We start from the raw sequence: 16,137 nt of genomic DNA, 5'->3' as shown, positions 1-16,137 counted from the left end.
TGGGAGGCAGGGAAAATGGGGTGTCTTATTTGAAGATGTGAAAATGGAGGCCCAGAGTGGGTAGATGTCTTGCCCACAGCTGGACAGCTTCTCTGCCACGTGGGCTGACCCCTAGGCTGTGGCTCTTCCCATTACCCTACAAGAGGTGGAAAGACAATGTGAGCAGCTGACTGGAGCAGACAGGCTTACGGGTTCCTTGTTCCCTGACAGATGTCTGTGGCAGTGAAACTCATAAAAGAGAGAAGAAAGGCAGAGAATATTCCATTGGTGGTTCTCACAAAGCCTGATATCCCACTTCCTATGAGTCCACAGAATTCAGGCTTCTGATTCTTGTCATGGCCAAAGACCTCCTGCTTCATTTGTCTCTGTGTGTGTGGGTGACTACGAACCCTCTCCTCTTGAGGGCTGCCATGACCGTGGTCAGCTAGCAAGCCTTCCCTTCCTTCACATGGGCACTGCAGAGACATTCTCAGCAGGCAATTACTTCCAGGGGATAACTTAACAAGGCATTAAAGCCAAAGTGGCCCTCTTTGGGTCAGGTGACAATTCTTTGGCCATGCAGAGCTGTGTGATGGACTTTTGGGCTTCGGTCCGCCATTCTAGAAGCTGGACCTTGGGCAGATTCTTTAAATTCCCCGAGTCTCCTTGGTCTTGTTTGTCAAGGGCAACAGTGGTAAATATCTTGCAGGACTGTTATACTGGGCAAATAGTTGGGACTTCACAGAAGTGAGTTTCCTTTTCCCTGGCCAGTTTGGAAGAAGGCTTTCCAGCTCACAGGCCTGTTCTGTTCACACGAACTCCTGCCCAGGACATAGGCAGATCCTACTCCCTAAAGCAATTTTGAGGAACTTGGGGCAATTTCTCCTGAAAGGGAGTGTGGGGCAACCCTGTCTCTAACCACAGCTTCTCTGTAACCCTAGAACCTACCCTGTGACAGTGCTCTGGTTCTAAGAAGACCCAATTTAGGGAGTCTAGAGAAAATGCAACCCATCAGGCCCTTCCCCGAGCTCTAAGTATGGCTATGCTCCATCACTCACGGTTGGGATGGGGAGAAAGAAAAGGTGGAGTTGGCTGGCCCTGCAGCATGCTAGGAGCACAGAGGCACTGCCAGATTTCAGCCCATGGGCCTTTATCTCAGTACCAGACAGCTGAAGAGGACTGCTGTAACTCGGATGAGCATTTAGTAACAGGGCCAAACCTACTAACGCTGGCTTTGTCCATTCTGCCATCTTTGTCCTTATAAGAGGTCTCATGAGACTAATTTCAATCTGTTTGGTGCCAGGAAACAGAAAGAAGTTCAGGGCCTTCCAAAAAGTCTAATTCCTGGTTGTTAGCAGCCTTCTACATCTTCTGGGCATCAAAGATATCCCCCTACCCCACGAGTGGCTGGTCTTCCTTTCAGTGCCCGGTGGAGAGCAGCACCTGCTTCCCCAGAGCCCCCAGCTTACAGTTTAGCCCTGAGCTGGGAAGTGAAAAGTCTCAGATGGACTCTGACAGGTGAGGCTCCTCTGGGTGTCGTGGGTAATGCTAGGTGGGCGCCACGGGATAGCAAAGGGACAGTATTAGGAAGTGTGAGGAGGACATCACCTTACATACCTCAACTCCAGGATGTTGGTGACATTCCCAGAGGGGAAGATCCTCCGGATGTAGTTGAAATCTCCCACGTAGAGGCTTCCGTCAGAGCCGCACGTGAGGGCCACGGGGGCCAGGAGTTTATTGCCGTCGGCAAGGCCATTGCAGCTGGGGCAGGAGATGCTTCTCCGGCGCCCATTGCCCATGATGCTCCCGATGACGGGTGGCTGCTGAGACACAAACTGGTTCTCCCCATTCCCTTTGTGTAAGATGCCTGGGACAAGGACAGAAGAACAGAATCACCTATGGAGCAGGAAATGGCTGTCTTCTGCGGCTGACCACAGAGTTGCCTCGATTTTGCAAGGAATGCAAGATCTCTGCCTACCATTTCCAAGACTTACCCCCCAAGGCTGCCACACCCCCATCATGAAACCCAGAGTGTCCTGAACAGGCCATGCTGCCTTCCTGATTGAACGCTCTCAACGACTCTGTAAGATAGGTATCACTGTCCCCTCTGGATGCACAGGGGGGAACAGGCTAGTGGCTTACCTGAGGTTACACGGAGAGTAGCAAAAGTGCTCTTAAGTCCAGGCCCCTAATCATTCAGCTCCACTCCTTCTCAAATAGACTGTACACATCTCCTGTACCTAGTCCCCATCTCTACTGCAGTGTGGATTTTTTATGACACTTACATGTTTTTCTCTCTTTAGACTGAAACCATGTTATTTCCCTTTCTATATCCCCAGTGCCTATCGCAGAACCTGACACAGAGTAGATCTCAATCAATGTTTAGAGAAATGCATGAGTGAAGTTCAGTCTCTTCTCACCAGGGTAGATTCAAGACACCTGGGTTTTTACCTGGTGTTGCTCCTAATGGGCTGATCCCAGATGTCGTATTGGCTTTCCTACTGTTTTAACAGGTCTTGGATCTCCATTTCCTCACCAGCAAAATGAAGGGATTGACCTCAGTGACTTGTAGCCTTCATCCCATAGCCACACTGTTTATTTTGGGCCCAGATCATCCTTTATCTCCCATATTATTGCCACAGTCTCCAAACTGGACTGTGCCTCTGACCTCACTCCTTCCATACTGAAGCCTGAATGAGTTTTGGGTTTATGGTCACAAGAATCTTCTCCCAGGCTGTCACCTATTAGCTCTGTCCTTTATTAAACAGGTATCTTTCATTTCTACCTAGTCTAATCAAATCATTTTCCTACTCTAATGTTTGTGCTTTTTGGTTTTAGGGAATCCTTCTCTGAGATCATAAAGATATTCTTCTGTGTTTTCTACTAGTTTTAAAGTGTTACCTTTTAAATTTAGATCTTCAATCAATCTTGTTTATTTTGTATGTAGTGTGAACTTAATTTTATTTTTCTTCACCCACTGAGCCAGTTTTTCCAATACGATTTCTAAAATAACTGTCTGTCTCCACCGATATCTGATGTTGCCTGTGTCATGTGCCAGTTTCTATGTGTGTATGGAGCGTAGCAGAAACCGTAGTCATCCACAGGTATCCATCCTGTCCCCCGTCCTTTTTCTGTAGCCATAGAACCCCTGATGTTTGGCTGTCCAGGTGACTATCTGGAACCGCCTACACTTGGCAGGTGACTAAATTCTAGCCAGTGGCATGGAAATAGAAATGGGGTGGGCAGCTGTTGGGAGGTGTCCTTGCAATGGAAAGGGCTTGCCCTTAGCCCTTTTCCTCCTTCTTGCTGGATGGGATGTGGATATGAAGGCTGGAGCTTCAGCGGTCACCGTGAGCCATAACCTTGGGGATGGAGGCCTGATTGGAGCAGTGGGAGGGGAGGTGCCTGAGCCCCTGAGCCTGCAGTGTGCCAAGCCAGCCCTGGGTTATCTACCTCCAGACTTTCAGGTGAGGGAGAAACAAACTTTTTGCCTGTTTGGAATTCTGTTACTTTGGCTTTGCTGGCACTCATGGCCAAAATGATTCCTGATGACCACTTATAGGTCAGTTTCTGAACCCCGTGCTCTGTTCCATAGAAGCTATTTATCCGCTCGGGTACCAGCACCACAGTTTTGGAGACTGTGGTTTCTTTTAAGACGGATACCAAACCGTCTGGCAGTGCCTCTTTTTTCCTTTTTCTTTTAAAGGCCGTCTCAGCTATTCACAAATCTTTCTTCTATCATAAAATTTAGAATTAGTTGGTTAGTTTTCCTTAAACCTTTTTTTTATTCAAATCGTTTTATTAAAATTATTTGGCAATTTTAGTAGCAGGGCAAAGTTTTTGACTCTGACCACTGGACACGCTTAGACACGAGTTTATGATTTTTGGTCTGCTGTGGGTTTGGGTGCATGTACTTTTCCAAACCTTCTGCCCTTCCTTTCATTACCAAATGGCAAAGTGCCTTAAGTTTCGCTGTCTACAATATTCTACTACTGAATGACAGGAATCTGTAAAGTAAGATTGAAAAAAAAATCCATAGGGGCGCCTGGGTGGCGCAGTCGGTTAAGCGTCCGACTTCAGCCAGGTCACGATCTCGCGGTCCGTGAGTTCGAGCCCCGTGTCAGGCTCTGGGCTGATGGCTCGGAGCCTGGAGCCTGTTTCTGATTCTGTGTCTCCCTCTCTCTCTGCCCCTCCCCCGTTCATGCTCTGTCTCTCTCTGTCCCAAAAAATAAATAAACGTTGAAAAAAAAAATTAAAAAAAAAAAAAAAAGAAAAAAAAATCCATAGATTCAGAAACTCACTGCAAATATTAAGAACATGTAAAGTATACTAGAGACAATGTTGTGGTTTTGAGTAGCATCCAGGGCCTCTCCAGAGTAGGTGGGAGATGTCTGACATCAGGAGCGTATTTAGTTGTCCCATCCTGGAACACAGTCAAGGTGGGCTATCTGAAATACAGAGCTGATTATGTCACTTGGATGCTTGAAACCCTTCAGAGGCTTGACATCGGCTTCTGGATGAAGTTCAAAGCCCCAGTCTTCTGACCCTGGGCTCTGGCTGCTCAAGCTCTGGCTTTTGCTTCATCTCTTGCCTCACCTCATCCTTTGCTCAAACCATAAGAAACCTTCTCTCCAATTACTCTTCTTTCAGACTTCTGTGCCTTGGCACATACTGTGCCTTCTGCCTAGAATGTTCTCCCTACTTGATATATAGGGCTGATCCTCTGGATCTTTTGAGACTCAGTTCAGAGGTTCTCTCCAAAGAGACACCGTGCTGAACTGGGAAACTGAGTTGCTGCCCTCCATGCCCCAGTGTCCTGTGCTTTTGTGTGTGATGGCACCATCCATGGCACAGCCTGGAGACTGCCTGGGAAGTGTTTGCTTCTGACCAGAATAACATCTCTTGAGGTCTTTCATTTCTGCATCTCCACTGCCTAGTTGTGACAAGCACAGAGCAGGCTCCCAAGGAATATCTGTTGACTAATCCTTCTGATGACTGATCACATACAAGCCCATGTAATTTGAAGTGTGCATTTTTTTTTTTCTTTTTTAAATCTGGCAGGGCACAGAGGATACGAGACAAGGGCCACATCATGGCCTGGCTCCTGGAATTCTGTTAATGCACTTACCACTTTGGATGTTGAGGGCATGATGTTTGTCTAGGCTCCATCCTCCCAGCTTAGAAGCATCGATTTCATATCCCTGCAGCACTGCCGTTCTTTTTTCCCAGAGGATCAGATCTGGGCAGGATTCATACTCATAACCCACGGAAACTGTAGGAAACAAAAGCGCACAGGTGAGCAAAAGCGCCAAGTGCACAGGTGAGTAAAGCCTCTTCTTTGGCTTTGATATGCACGCAAGGCTCTGGCTTGTCTTTCATAGAAAAGGAGAAAAGGTCATATTTCTAAGTGCCTTAGAAATCCCGAGCCTAGGGGCGCCTGGGTGGCGCAGTCGGTTAAGCGTCCGACTTCAGCCAGGTCACGATCTCGCGGTCCGGGAGTTCGAGCCCCGCGTCGGGCTCTGGGCTGATGGCTCAGAGCCTGGAGCCTGTTTCCGATTCTGTGTCTCCCTCTCTCTCTGCCCCTCCCCCGTTCATGCTCTGTCTCTCTCTGTCCCAAAAATAAATAAACGTTGAAAAAAAAAATTAAAAAAAAAAAAAAAGAAATCCCGAGCCTTAATATCCTTTTTTAATAGTGCAATTGTGCATTATGAGGAAAAGTTAAAAAAAAAAAAAGTACTAAACAATTTAAAAAGGACCCAGGAGAATCAATTCCCAGGAAATAATCCTTTAGTATGGAAAATACTTCAGGCACAAAACTCTTCACTGCAGGACTATTTATAATAGTGCAAATTGGAAGTAATCTAAAAGTTTAAAAGGGGTTACAGGTTGAGCAAATCAAAGTGTACCCACTCGATGGGGCCCCTGGATGGCTCAGTCGGTTAAGTATCTGACTTTTGATTTTGGCTCAGGTCATGATCTCATGGTCGTGAGACTGAGTCTGGCATTGGGTTCCATGCTGAGTGTGGAGTCTGGTTGGGATTCTCTCTCCCTCTCCCTCTGCCCCTCCGCAGCTCTCACGCTCTATAAACAAATAAGTAAGTACGTCTTCAAAGTGTACCCACTTGAGGAATATTATGCAGCCACCGGATAATTTGGTTATGAAGATAGTGGGGTGTCATGGAAAATGCTTATGGAATAATGCTAAGTTGTATATACAGTATTCTATCTAGGCTTAAAAAAACTATACACAAACTATAAACGAGAAAAGAAAATAAACATAAATATTAACAAGTAGTTGTTTTATAGAAACATGTATGAATTTATTTATATTTTTGTCTGTTCATCAAATTTTTATGAATGATAATGGTATTACTTTACTAAAGAAAAAAATTCAAGGTCGTTTATAATGAATACATGGAAAAAGAGCTCACTTAGGGTACTTTGAAAGCTGGAAGTTGCTTTGAGTCTCAAAGCTTGAAAATCCCCTGGTTTCATTTCTGTTTCATAAATCCAGACCTCCTCAGGAGGGCACCGGGATGCAGGCTAACCATGGCAGCCGTCCCGAGACTGGATTTGTAAAAAGCCCTGTACCTGCCCTGTGGAAAGGAACCAGCAGAGACAGGAATGCCATTTCTTTCAAGCATCTTTCTGTGCAGACAGTATCCGTCAAGAGGTCAATATCCTACCGCATGTTCAGGACAGGAATTAACAAGTGGACAGTCCCTTCAAAGTTTCTTTAGGTGCCATAAAAGTCGTTAGCCATCTATGGCAGGAGGGGAATGTTCACAGGGACATCTTCTCTGTGACCATGAGTCCCTTAAGCAGCCTCTACGCCTCCTATTGGTCACCTAAGGGAAGTGAGCCTCAGCCCTTGAAGTCCCACTATGCAGACACCTGCCTTTGTCCCTGGCTGGTGGACACTAAGGATACCCATTTCACCTGAAGAGGTTGCAAGGCTTTTTTTTTTTTTTTATGAGACCCCAGAAGTACTTTGAGTTACAGAAGGGAGAGTGGACAGAAAGAGACGGCATCTTCACTCCCAGCATGCCCTTGTGCGGTAGGGTGGGATGCAAAACTACAGGGAGGGACTGGGATGAGTCCAGCTCCGTTCCTGTCTCATCCATCCTTGGGAGGTCCCCTCACCTCTCCCGGCCTCGGCTTTCTCTTGCAGAATCCGAGGACAATTTCTGACTCACAGGGTGGTTGTGAGGATTAAGTGGGATATTAACGTGCAGGGAAGCACACTGTTCAGAGCAGGTGTTCAACAGACATTCTCTTATTGACTGCCTGCCTTCCCTCCCTCCCTTCCTCTCTTTCTTCTTTACAACATTATTTCTCCTCTGCTTCCTCATTCTGCCATCGCTCAATCTAATAAGGGAATGAAATTGGAGTAGGTTTCAAGATGAGAAGGAATTTCCTGGGCTGATACTCTACGTGTTTGGGGGATTAGCCCCGCAGGGGTTAGGTCTGCTCACAGTCCAGCTCTGAACCCTTCCTGGGACTCTGCTATATACGGAGGCTGGAATGAGCACAGCCAGCCGCTGAAGCCCGACGTCTGAGTGGGGCTGGGACTCCAGGTGAGGCCACAGTCACCTTCTGCTTCATCTTAAAAACAGACAGAAACAATGAGGAAGGGGGCCCCGGGTGGCTCTGTCAGTTAAGTGTCTGACTCTTGATTTCGGCTCAGGTCATGATCTCACGGTTCATGAGTTCAAGCCCTGCGTTGAGCTCTGTGCTGACAGCATGGAACCTGATTAGGATTCTCTCTCTTCCTTTCTCTCTCTCAAAAACAAATAAAAACTTTAACGACAACAACAACAGCATCAACAACGACAGAACCTCTTTGATTGCAAATAAGGTAAAAAGGCCAACAAGCCTTCCTGATGAAGACAGAATCTTAGCTCCTGCACCTCAATAACTCTGAAGAAACCCAGGAGCCCCAGACTCCCACATTTCTCATGGGTGAGTTCAGGCCAGATGGTTGTGAGGGGGCCATAGCTGCATCTTCGTGGCACAAAGCCTCTTTTAGCTGTCACGTACCACCAGAGCACTTTTCAAGGGCCCTTCTGCTTTTGTAACCCCCTTTAAAAAAAATGATCAGCTTTTCCACATTCAGGTCTTTGAGTACATTCTCTTAGGTCACGGATGGCCACCAAAAAGTCTTGAAGGCCGACTAAGCCGTAGGAATTTCTGAGAAGAGGAAGGGAGGAGGAAGAAACACGGCAAGTGGAAAAAGAGCCCCACGTCCCCAAGCGTCATTGTGTCTCTGAGGATTGCCTTGAGTCCTGGGGCTGAGAATCTTACCGAAGGCTTCCGAGAGCCCGAACACCTTCTGGTTGTAGACATCTGTCTTGTCCCAGATGAAGTAATAGGACAAGTCCGGGGCCGCAGCAAACCACTTCCTGAAGAGGCGGCCCTCCACTGCCACCATGAGGTGCACCTTCATGAGGTTGAAGGGGATGGTAGGGTGGGTGAGGCTGATCCTCAGGACAGATTTGTAGCCAGGGGTACGGCTGCTAAGGTAGCTCAACCTCATCTTGCAGCCAGAGATAGCGATTTCCTCCTGCAAAGCCTAGAAGACAGATTACACAGCAAGTGACGGTCATGGACTCGTGGGAGGAGGGGGGCTGACAAGCCCCATGTGCTCTGGGTGTTCAAGAGGTAGAGGAGGAAGCAGAGATGGGGGACGAGGGAGAGGAGGAGCAGGAACTAGAAAAGAGAGACGGAAGAAGAGGGGGAGGCAGAGTGTGAAGAGAAGCAGGAGGAAGAGGGGAAGAGGGGCAAAGGGGAAACGGGAGGGAAGAGGAGGGATTCAAGAGTCAGGAGGCCTGGCTCCGGACCAGCTCCACGTGGTACACCCCTGCCCCATTCCACGCGGATGACGATGCTCACCCTGCTGCATTAGTGAGAGGAACACATGAGATAATGTGTGTAAAATATTTATCATCATGTTGCCTCTCGTTCACTAGCTATGCCCTCCGAGAAACGCGTGCAAGCTGCCGAACGTCAGCCTCCTCTCCAGAGTAGTGTGAGGATTGAGTGAGGTCACGCATATAAAGTGCCCAGCCTATGACAGGTACTCAGTAAACAGGATGCTGCTGCTGCCGTTGGTGCTGGTGCTGGGAGCTGAGGGTAATATGAAGACAGACTTTCCTTCAGACTAATACGGACAGCCGCCTCAGCAAGGGCAGTTTCTCCCTCAAAACTTTCCTAAAATAAGACCCTCAAATACCTTTCCTCTTCAGGAAAATAAACAGAGACCATAAGAGGCTGGCCAAACAATTATGCAGGGTTGAGAGCACGGCCTGCCAAGGGCCTGTGGCCAATGCCTCCCTCCAGCTCACCCACAGAAAGGGGTCAGACTGGAGGCATGGAGTTTCTGTGCCCCATGCTGTGCTAGATGAACAGAATGGTGGGGAAGGTGGCACTTTATCTCCTGTATGTAATGGGCTCATTTCCAAGATGGAAACTTTAAACTCAGGCACATGGCGAAAGCAGAGAACTTCTATCAGCTTGATGCTCTGGGTTCTGTTTTAAGAAGGGGACATTAAATCAATTGAGGCTAACGTATCCATTAAAAGGACAATGATTATTCTACTCTGGTGTTCATGGAGAAACTGGGCCTTCACAAAGAAAGCTTTTTCCTTTCTGTCCATTTCATATCACATATGGGGGTGAGCTCTCCCTACCCCGTTCTGAGCACACAAAATTTTAGGGACTGGGCCTAAAGCAAAGCAACCTTCCTAAAAATCAGCTTGCAGCTTCTAGACAAAGCAGGCTCTATACCCTGGTGAACCACAGGCAGGGTTCGAGTGTCATCCTGACGCTCTCATAAATATTTATCTTCAACACACCTTTTACAGTGTACATCTCCCAGTGCTTGCGAAGGCTGGCCAATGATAGGGCCAGGAAAACCTAGGAGCTTGTTTTCATGTGTTTCATGAATCTGATAATAAGCAAGGTTTGTGACCCAGCTGGGCTCGCAGACACCCAGCCCAGGGAGCGCTGTGAACAGGGTGGGACCTTTAACCTCATTTGTTCCAAAGTCTCTGCTCCTGGGAAAATGTCTAGATGGAGCTGAACCAGGGTTGAGTAACAAATTACTTCTCTCCAGCAAGCTCTGTCTCCGCTGACAACCATTTCAAAAGAAAGGTCAGCCTGGTAGTTGAGATAGGAGACCGGCGCCGAATCTCTAAAAGGAGCGAGGTTTTCAACCTGAGGGTGCAATGAGAATTTCAAAATGGCTGTATGTCCTTGTGGGCTGGCGCCAGAAGCCCATCAGCAGGACACACACACACACACACACACACACACACGCACATGCACACGCACACACAGATATGACTGCTCAGCCAGGCATGAAACATACACACGAAAGCGTATACGCTCCCTGCTCCACAGGCCCCTGCAACCTATTAACATGCACATGACCAGAGCTCTTGGTGGGCAAGCGAGCGAGCCTGGGACCTCTCCCTGCCATCTCTCTTCCCTTGGCCTTTGTTCCTGCCATCTGAGATTGGGCTGGGATGGCAGAAGACATCTGACTCTCCACAGCTTTGTTAGGCCAAGAATCTATCTTTGTTTCAATCCGATTAGACTGTATCTTTCCAAATTACTTCCTTTTAATGATAATTAAGTAAAGCACTTGTATGTAGAGATTTGAGCCAAAGCATGCCTCTGGCATGAAGACAGTGTGTGTAAAATAATCTTAAATAAGAATAATACTGGAGAAAATTTATTGAGCGCTTACTGAGTGCTACACCTTGTGCTAAAGCGCCTCATGTATATTTTCTCACTGAACCTTTATTATGATGCCTGTCTGTCCCACTCCTGTTGGTAGAACCTATCATCATAAATATTTTCCACAGAAATGATGATAGAGGGGGACATTGGAGGCTGGGGGGAAAGGAAAGTGGAAGTGAACTGGATGGCAGAGTGGAAAAGGAGTGGGAGTTTATTATATGCCTGAGTGTGCCAGGAAGCTTCCAGCGCTCCTGTGTTTTGAGTACGGAAGAGGGGTGACCATCACACGCCACAGCTGCTGTGGGGTCTGGCAGCTGGATTCTGCATGGTGGGCTGATGAGATCTCCCTTTCCCCTGTCTCTGAGATCCTCCTCCACCCCACAGGTGAAATAAAAGCACAGAGAAATATGGCTAAGAAAGCTGGGTACCTGAATTTCTGGAACGATGGGGCCTTTCTCTGCACAGGAGCTGGCAAAGGACGTCAGCGGGGATGGAGACACGACAGGGTTGGGGCGGGCGAAGTTGCTCAGGTCACAGCTGGGAATCTCATTCTCCTCATGTCGCATGATGATGGTTTCCATGACAAAGAAGCGATCCCAAGGCAGCCAGAGGGTGTGCTCCTGTGTGATGAAAGGTGCCCGCTCAAACCGGAGGATGATAGAGATGCCGCCATTTGTGACCAAGTCAAAGCTGTTTGAGAGGGGGAGGGGTGGAAAAAGGGGGAGCAGGAAAAGCAGGAAACAGATGAGGAGGAAGAGGATAATGGGTGGGGGTGGGGCAAAGAGAGACATAAAGGAGACAAAAATTACACCAAAAGGTCTGAGCACTTGTTGAGGAGACCCTAAAACCTAAAGACTTCACTATAACCACAAACAGTAACAGAGATTCCATAAAGCATGGGTTTTGGGGGAAATGGTTCATTACAGAGATTTTACCAAAACCAACATTAATAATCACTGCTATGGAGAGCCATTTGCCGGGACACAGGACAGCTGATGAGCTTCTGCTATGGTGGTTCTGGTACCTAGGGACCCTTAGAGCTGAAGCTCAGTGAAAAGTCAGCAGAATAAAGTGGAACAAGTCCTGCCCTGGTATTAGGAGCCCTAAGCCTAGTCCTGCCTCTGCCATGAACTACTCTGCGATCTCGAGCACATCACTCAGCCTCTCTGACCCTCAATTTTCTCAATATATAAAATGAAAAGGTTCAAATGGATTTTTTATTCAAGTATAATTAATATACAGTGTTATATTCACTTCCGGTATACCATATAATGCTTCCACAATTCTATACGTTTCTCAGAGCTCACCAAGATAAATGTGCTCTTGACCCACTTTATTTCACCCATCCCCTCTCCCACCTCCCTTCCGGGCAACTACCAGTTTGTTCTCTGTATTTAAGAGTCTGTTTTCTTTTTCTTTTCTTTTTTTTTAAATTTCTTTGCCTCTTTCTTTGTTTGTTCATTTGTTTTGTTTCTTAAATTTCAAAGGGATTATTCTTAAGTCACTAAGATCCTATGATCCTACGGCAATTTTAGCTCTGATTATGATAGATTACTCAATGCAGGCCTTTGGAATGACAAAAAGGCACAACTGACAGTATGCGTGAGGTGGAAAAGGGAAGCCGAAGACTAGGCCCAGACTCCCTGCTGCCGTGAGGTCTCTGTGGTGTCCGGGAGAGCCGGTGGCCATCCGGCCACTGTTCACAGCCCTCTCCCAGTCTGATGCTTTTCTTCTACGGAATCACCAGCAAGGGACCATTTGGTTCCCTGTGATGAGGAGTTTGCTATATCCACAGAAGGACTGTCCCATCTTCCGTTAGTTCTGTTAGGACTTGTTATTTTCGGAATTGAGCCTGGGTCCCTCTTCTTATAGCTACTTAGCCACTGGGCCTTGTTCTACCTGTTGGGGTGACTCCTTCTGCCTTTGACAGTCCTTCAGGACTTAGAAACAGTGGCCCGGTCCACCTGCCACCTCTTGGCTGTGATGTCTCTGGACAGAGTCTTTTAGCCACTACCTGAGGATGCATTCTCAAGGCCTGTCCTCATCTTGTTCTTGTGGTTGGAGAGCTCCTGCAAACTCCTTACTTGGTCAGAATTCTAGCTCCCTCCCTCTCAGGGCACCACGTGCCCTCCTCCTCTTGGCCCACCACACACTGCCCAGGAGTCACATGTTTATTGCTTGGCCCAGGTGCATGACTCCTCATTCTTTCCAGAACCTAGCCCAGCGCTTGTCGCTTATAGTTTACAGAAGGACTGTGTGAATGACGCTGTCAGTTTCTTCTGAACTGAACACCCTAGGCTCCTTCCTACTTGGGTTGTTGTTACAGACCAACCCAGCATTCACCTGTGCAGTTGGTTATAGAGACTCTAACACAGGACCTCACCTTTATGTAGGTTTGGGCTCTCTGCTCTGGCTTGCTCTTCCCTCTCCCAGGGATTTTACGATGAACTGCCCTGACCTAGTGCCAAATCCTGTTCCTGACAGACGATGCCCCCAGATTCAGGATTCTAGGCTCCGGAGCCTGACTCTCTTGTCCTTTGCTGAAACTTTCACCCACTCTGCCTGCTCCTCACTCAACCCTTTCTAGGCCCATACTTGGGTAGCAGAAGTAGGACAGTGCCATCTTCAATAAACAGTGACGGAGTTTGTTCTGAACCAAGAGTTTAGGTTTTGGCTCTCTAAGAGAATATCCATGGTTTGGGGAAATACCCAGAGAATGACTTTCCTGTCATAGACCTGAAGAGCATCTGTACTTTGACAGAACATTTGTAACCATCAAACAGAACTTTGGCCCGGCTCACGAGCTCCTTTCACGAGAGCATGAGCGTGGGGAGGAAGCGAAGACAAACCGGAAAAGACATATTCTCAAGGTGGTGAGTGGGCTAGGGGCAGCTGGCCCTGCCAAGAGCTGGGTGTGACTGGATCTTGCCAAGAACTGGGCCTGTTCATCTGGAGGGAAACCTTGTTGTGGATATGGATGTGAGTCTGACCACAAAAGGAAGGCATGGATCTCAGGCGAAGCCCAAACAGCTCAGGGCCTGTCTAAGCACTGCTATTCACTCCATAGGTGACTTCTGTCACCTGTCTGAGCCTCAATCTCCTCATGTAAAATGATGATCATAACCACTTGGCAGTTATTAATTAGACAGATGGGATAAGGAATGGGAAAAGCCCAGAGCCCCACTCCCAGGGCATCATGCTCTGTATTCCCCCATTTTTTCAATTCAGCGAGCCTGGACTGCTTCTTTTGTCTGCTATTCTTTTTTTTTTTTTTTTAAATTTTTTTTTTTCAACGTTTATTTATTTTTGGGACAGAGAGAGACAGAGCATGAGCGGGGGAGGGGCAGAGGGAGAGGGAGACACAGAATCGGAAACAGGCTCCAGGCTCTGAGCCATCAGCCCAGAGCCTGACGCGGGGCTCGAACTCACGGACCGCGAGATCGTGACCTGGCTGAAGTCGGACGCTTAACCGACTGCGCCACCCAGGCGCCCCTTTTGTCTGCTATTCTTTACAAATTTTTCTTCATGGCTTCTATTTTCCATCTTTTTATCGATCCCTTTGGCTCTAGTTAAGTCTTGACGTCTGGTATTTCAGTGTGGTGGGTATGTGAAAGGGACCGGGGACCCGGGCGAGAGTGGGCAGCCCAGTGCCTGCCTGGGAAGTGAGGGATAGAGAGCTGAGTTAGACTTGGTCCACAGACTTGTATACGCTGTGACATTCAGGCTATGTCTCGCTGTGACATTCAGGCTATGTCTCGGGCCTTACGGGTTCTCCCAGGGTGTGAGAGATAAAGAGGGTGAAAGAAAGGGAAGCTGAAAGGAAATGGGCAAGATTCGTACATAACAAACGGGGATCTGCAGGCACCTGGAGAGTAAGTAATGGCTCTCCTATCCATTATGCAGTGTCTAGTTGGGAGGGAAACTCAAGCCCCATAAAGCACTGGTTAAGAATTGCTTTGAAACTCAAGCTGTCTGCAACTCTGGTTCCTACTATGTGATTTAGTAAACTGATGCAGGAAGTGTGGCTGACAATTGCCTCTCAGGCTCCCCATGCTGTCAAGGGGCCACGGAAATCACAGGGGCAGTACACACAGGGGGAATCAAAGCCTGGAGGTGAAGGAGTGGGCTCTTCTCAAGGGCCACCAAACCTACATGACTCCGGAGTGTTTTACGGACCCACTCTGACCAAGTACAGCAAGGCAAAGGACTGACGATTTGCCATTTCATGTGAGTGACGGACACCTTTCGTGACAAAAAAAGAGCAGTCCTCACGGCTCCTTCTTGATGACTGTTTCACAGCAGGTAATGATGTAGCCACAATACCTGTGGCCTAGAATGCTCACATCTGCCACTTCCATCTAGCAGGCAGCCCCAAGCTGGAAGGCAGTGAAGACAGAGCATGAGAAAGATATATTCCCCCATGCTGTACTGAACATCTGCACTGACGTGCTTCCTGGGCTGGAGGGTGTGTGGGGCAGGGGACAGTGGTCTGGGCCGGCCAGATTACTCCTGGCACTGGCCGCCAGCCCCTTCTAGCTGGGCCCCTTCCCATTCACAGGGAGAGGAGGGGGGAGAGGGCTCCCCAAGCCAAGCTTGCCACTCTGTCTAAGAGGCACACATGTCTACAAACAGATGAGCCTCTACTTCATTATCACCTCGGCCGGGACATGTTCACGTCTGATATTGGATTAAAGAGGTGCTAAAATCAATCAGGCTGGAGCATAATTTCCAACACAGAGTGAAAATCAACCTTATGGGCCCACACTTAGCCAGATGGACTGCCACCACCTGATTTTATTAAAAATCGAGGACCTGTCACCACCGACAGCCTAAATTGTTCCACTTTCTTCCTTCTCTTTCCATTTTCTCCAAAATATTCCTAATGGCCTGTACCACAATCATCACCTCCTCATCATTTAATAATTTGTACTTTTAATAAACTGCTAATATTTACTGCATCCTTACTGTGTGCTAGGTCCTGGCAATATGGCAATGAAACAGAGGAGGGAAGGGAAACTAAGATTTATTAAACCACTACTGTGTGCAAGGCGCTTCCTCATCCATCATGGAATGTCATCCTTACAACCAAATTGTGAGATGCTAGTATTAGGACCATTCATAAGTGAAGAAGTTGAGGCCCAGAGAGGTGAGGAGAACTGTCTAATTGTTCTAGCAAATGGAGAGTTAGAGTGATTGAAGAAACTTTATTTCCTTCTACCGACTGTTCTCGTGGGGATCCGAGGGGCAGAGTTCTGTCATCACCCAGTGGCTTCCACAGACCTAGGCAGTTGTAGATGGAAAGCACACAGCAGGAATACGAACATTTCTGGAGTTGTCTGGTCTGAGGAAAGTGGTCCATGTGACAGTGCTCTATATTATAAGCCATTGAGCAGGATAACATGTATAAGGTACCCT

At 47.8% G+C, this 16,137-nt stretch overlaps 1 protein-coding gene across 1 annotated transcript in view; it reads right to left on the bottom strand.

The window, feature by feature from the left end:
- TENM4 (teneurin transmembrane protein 4) overlaps positions 1–16,137 on the bottom strand; it is a 219,023-nt gene that overhangs the window by 54,285 nt on the left and 148,601 nt on the right. The window contains 4 exon segments of the mRNA XM_030332936.1: positions 1,597–1,846; positions 5,108–5,251; positions 8,284–8,551; positions 11,151–11,412. Coding sequence (XP_030188796.1) covers positions 1,597–1,846; positions 5,108–5,251; positions 8,284–8,551; positions 11,151–11,412 — 924 coding nt within the window.

Source organism: Lynx canadensis, chromosome D1 (assembly GCF_007474595.2).
Source record: "Lynx canadensis isolate LIC74 chromosome D1, mLynCan4.pri.v2, whole genome shotgun sequence".
Taxonomy (NCBI): Eukaryota; Metazoa; Chordata; class Mammalia; order Carnivora; family Felidae; genus Lynx; species Lynx canadensis.
The sequence above is the reverse complement of the archived record's forward strand: the minus strand, read 5'-3'. Positions and strand labels throughout refer to the sequence as shown.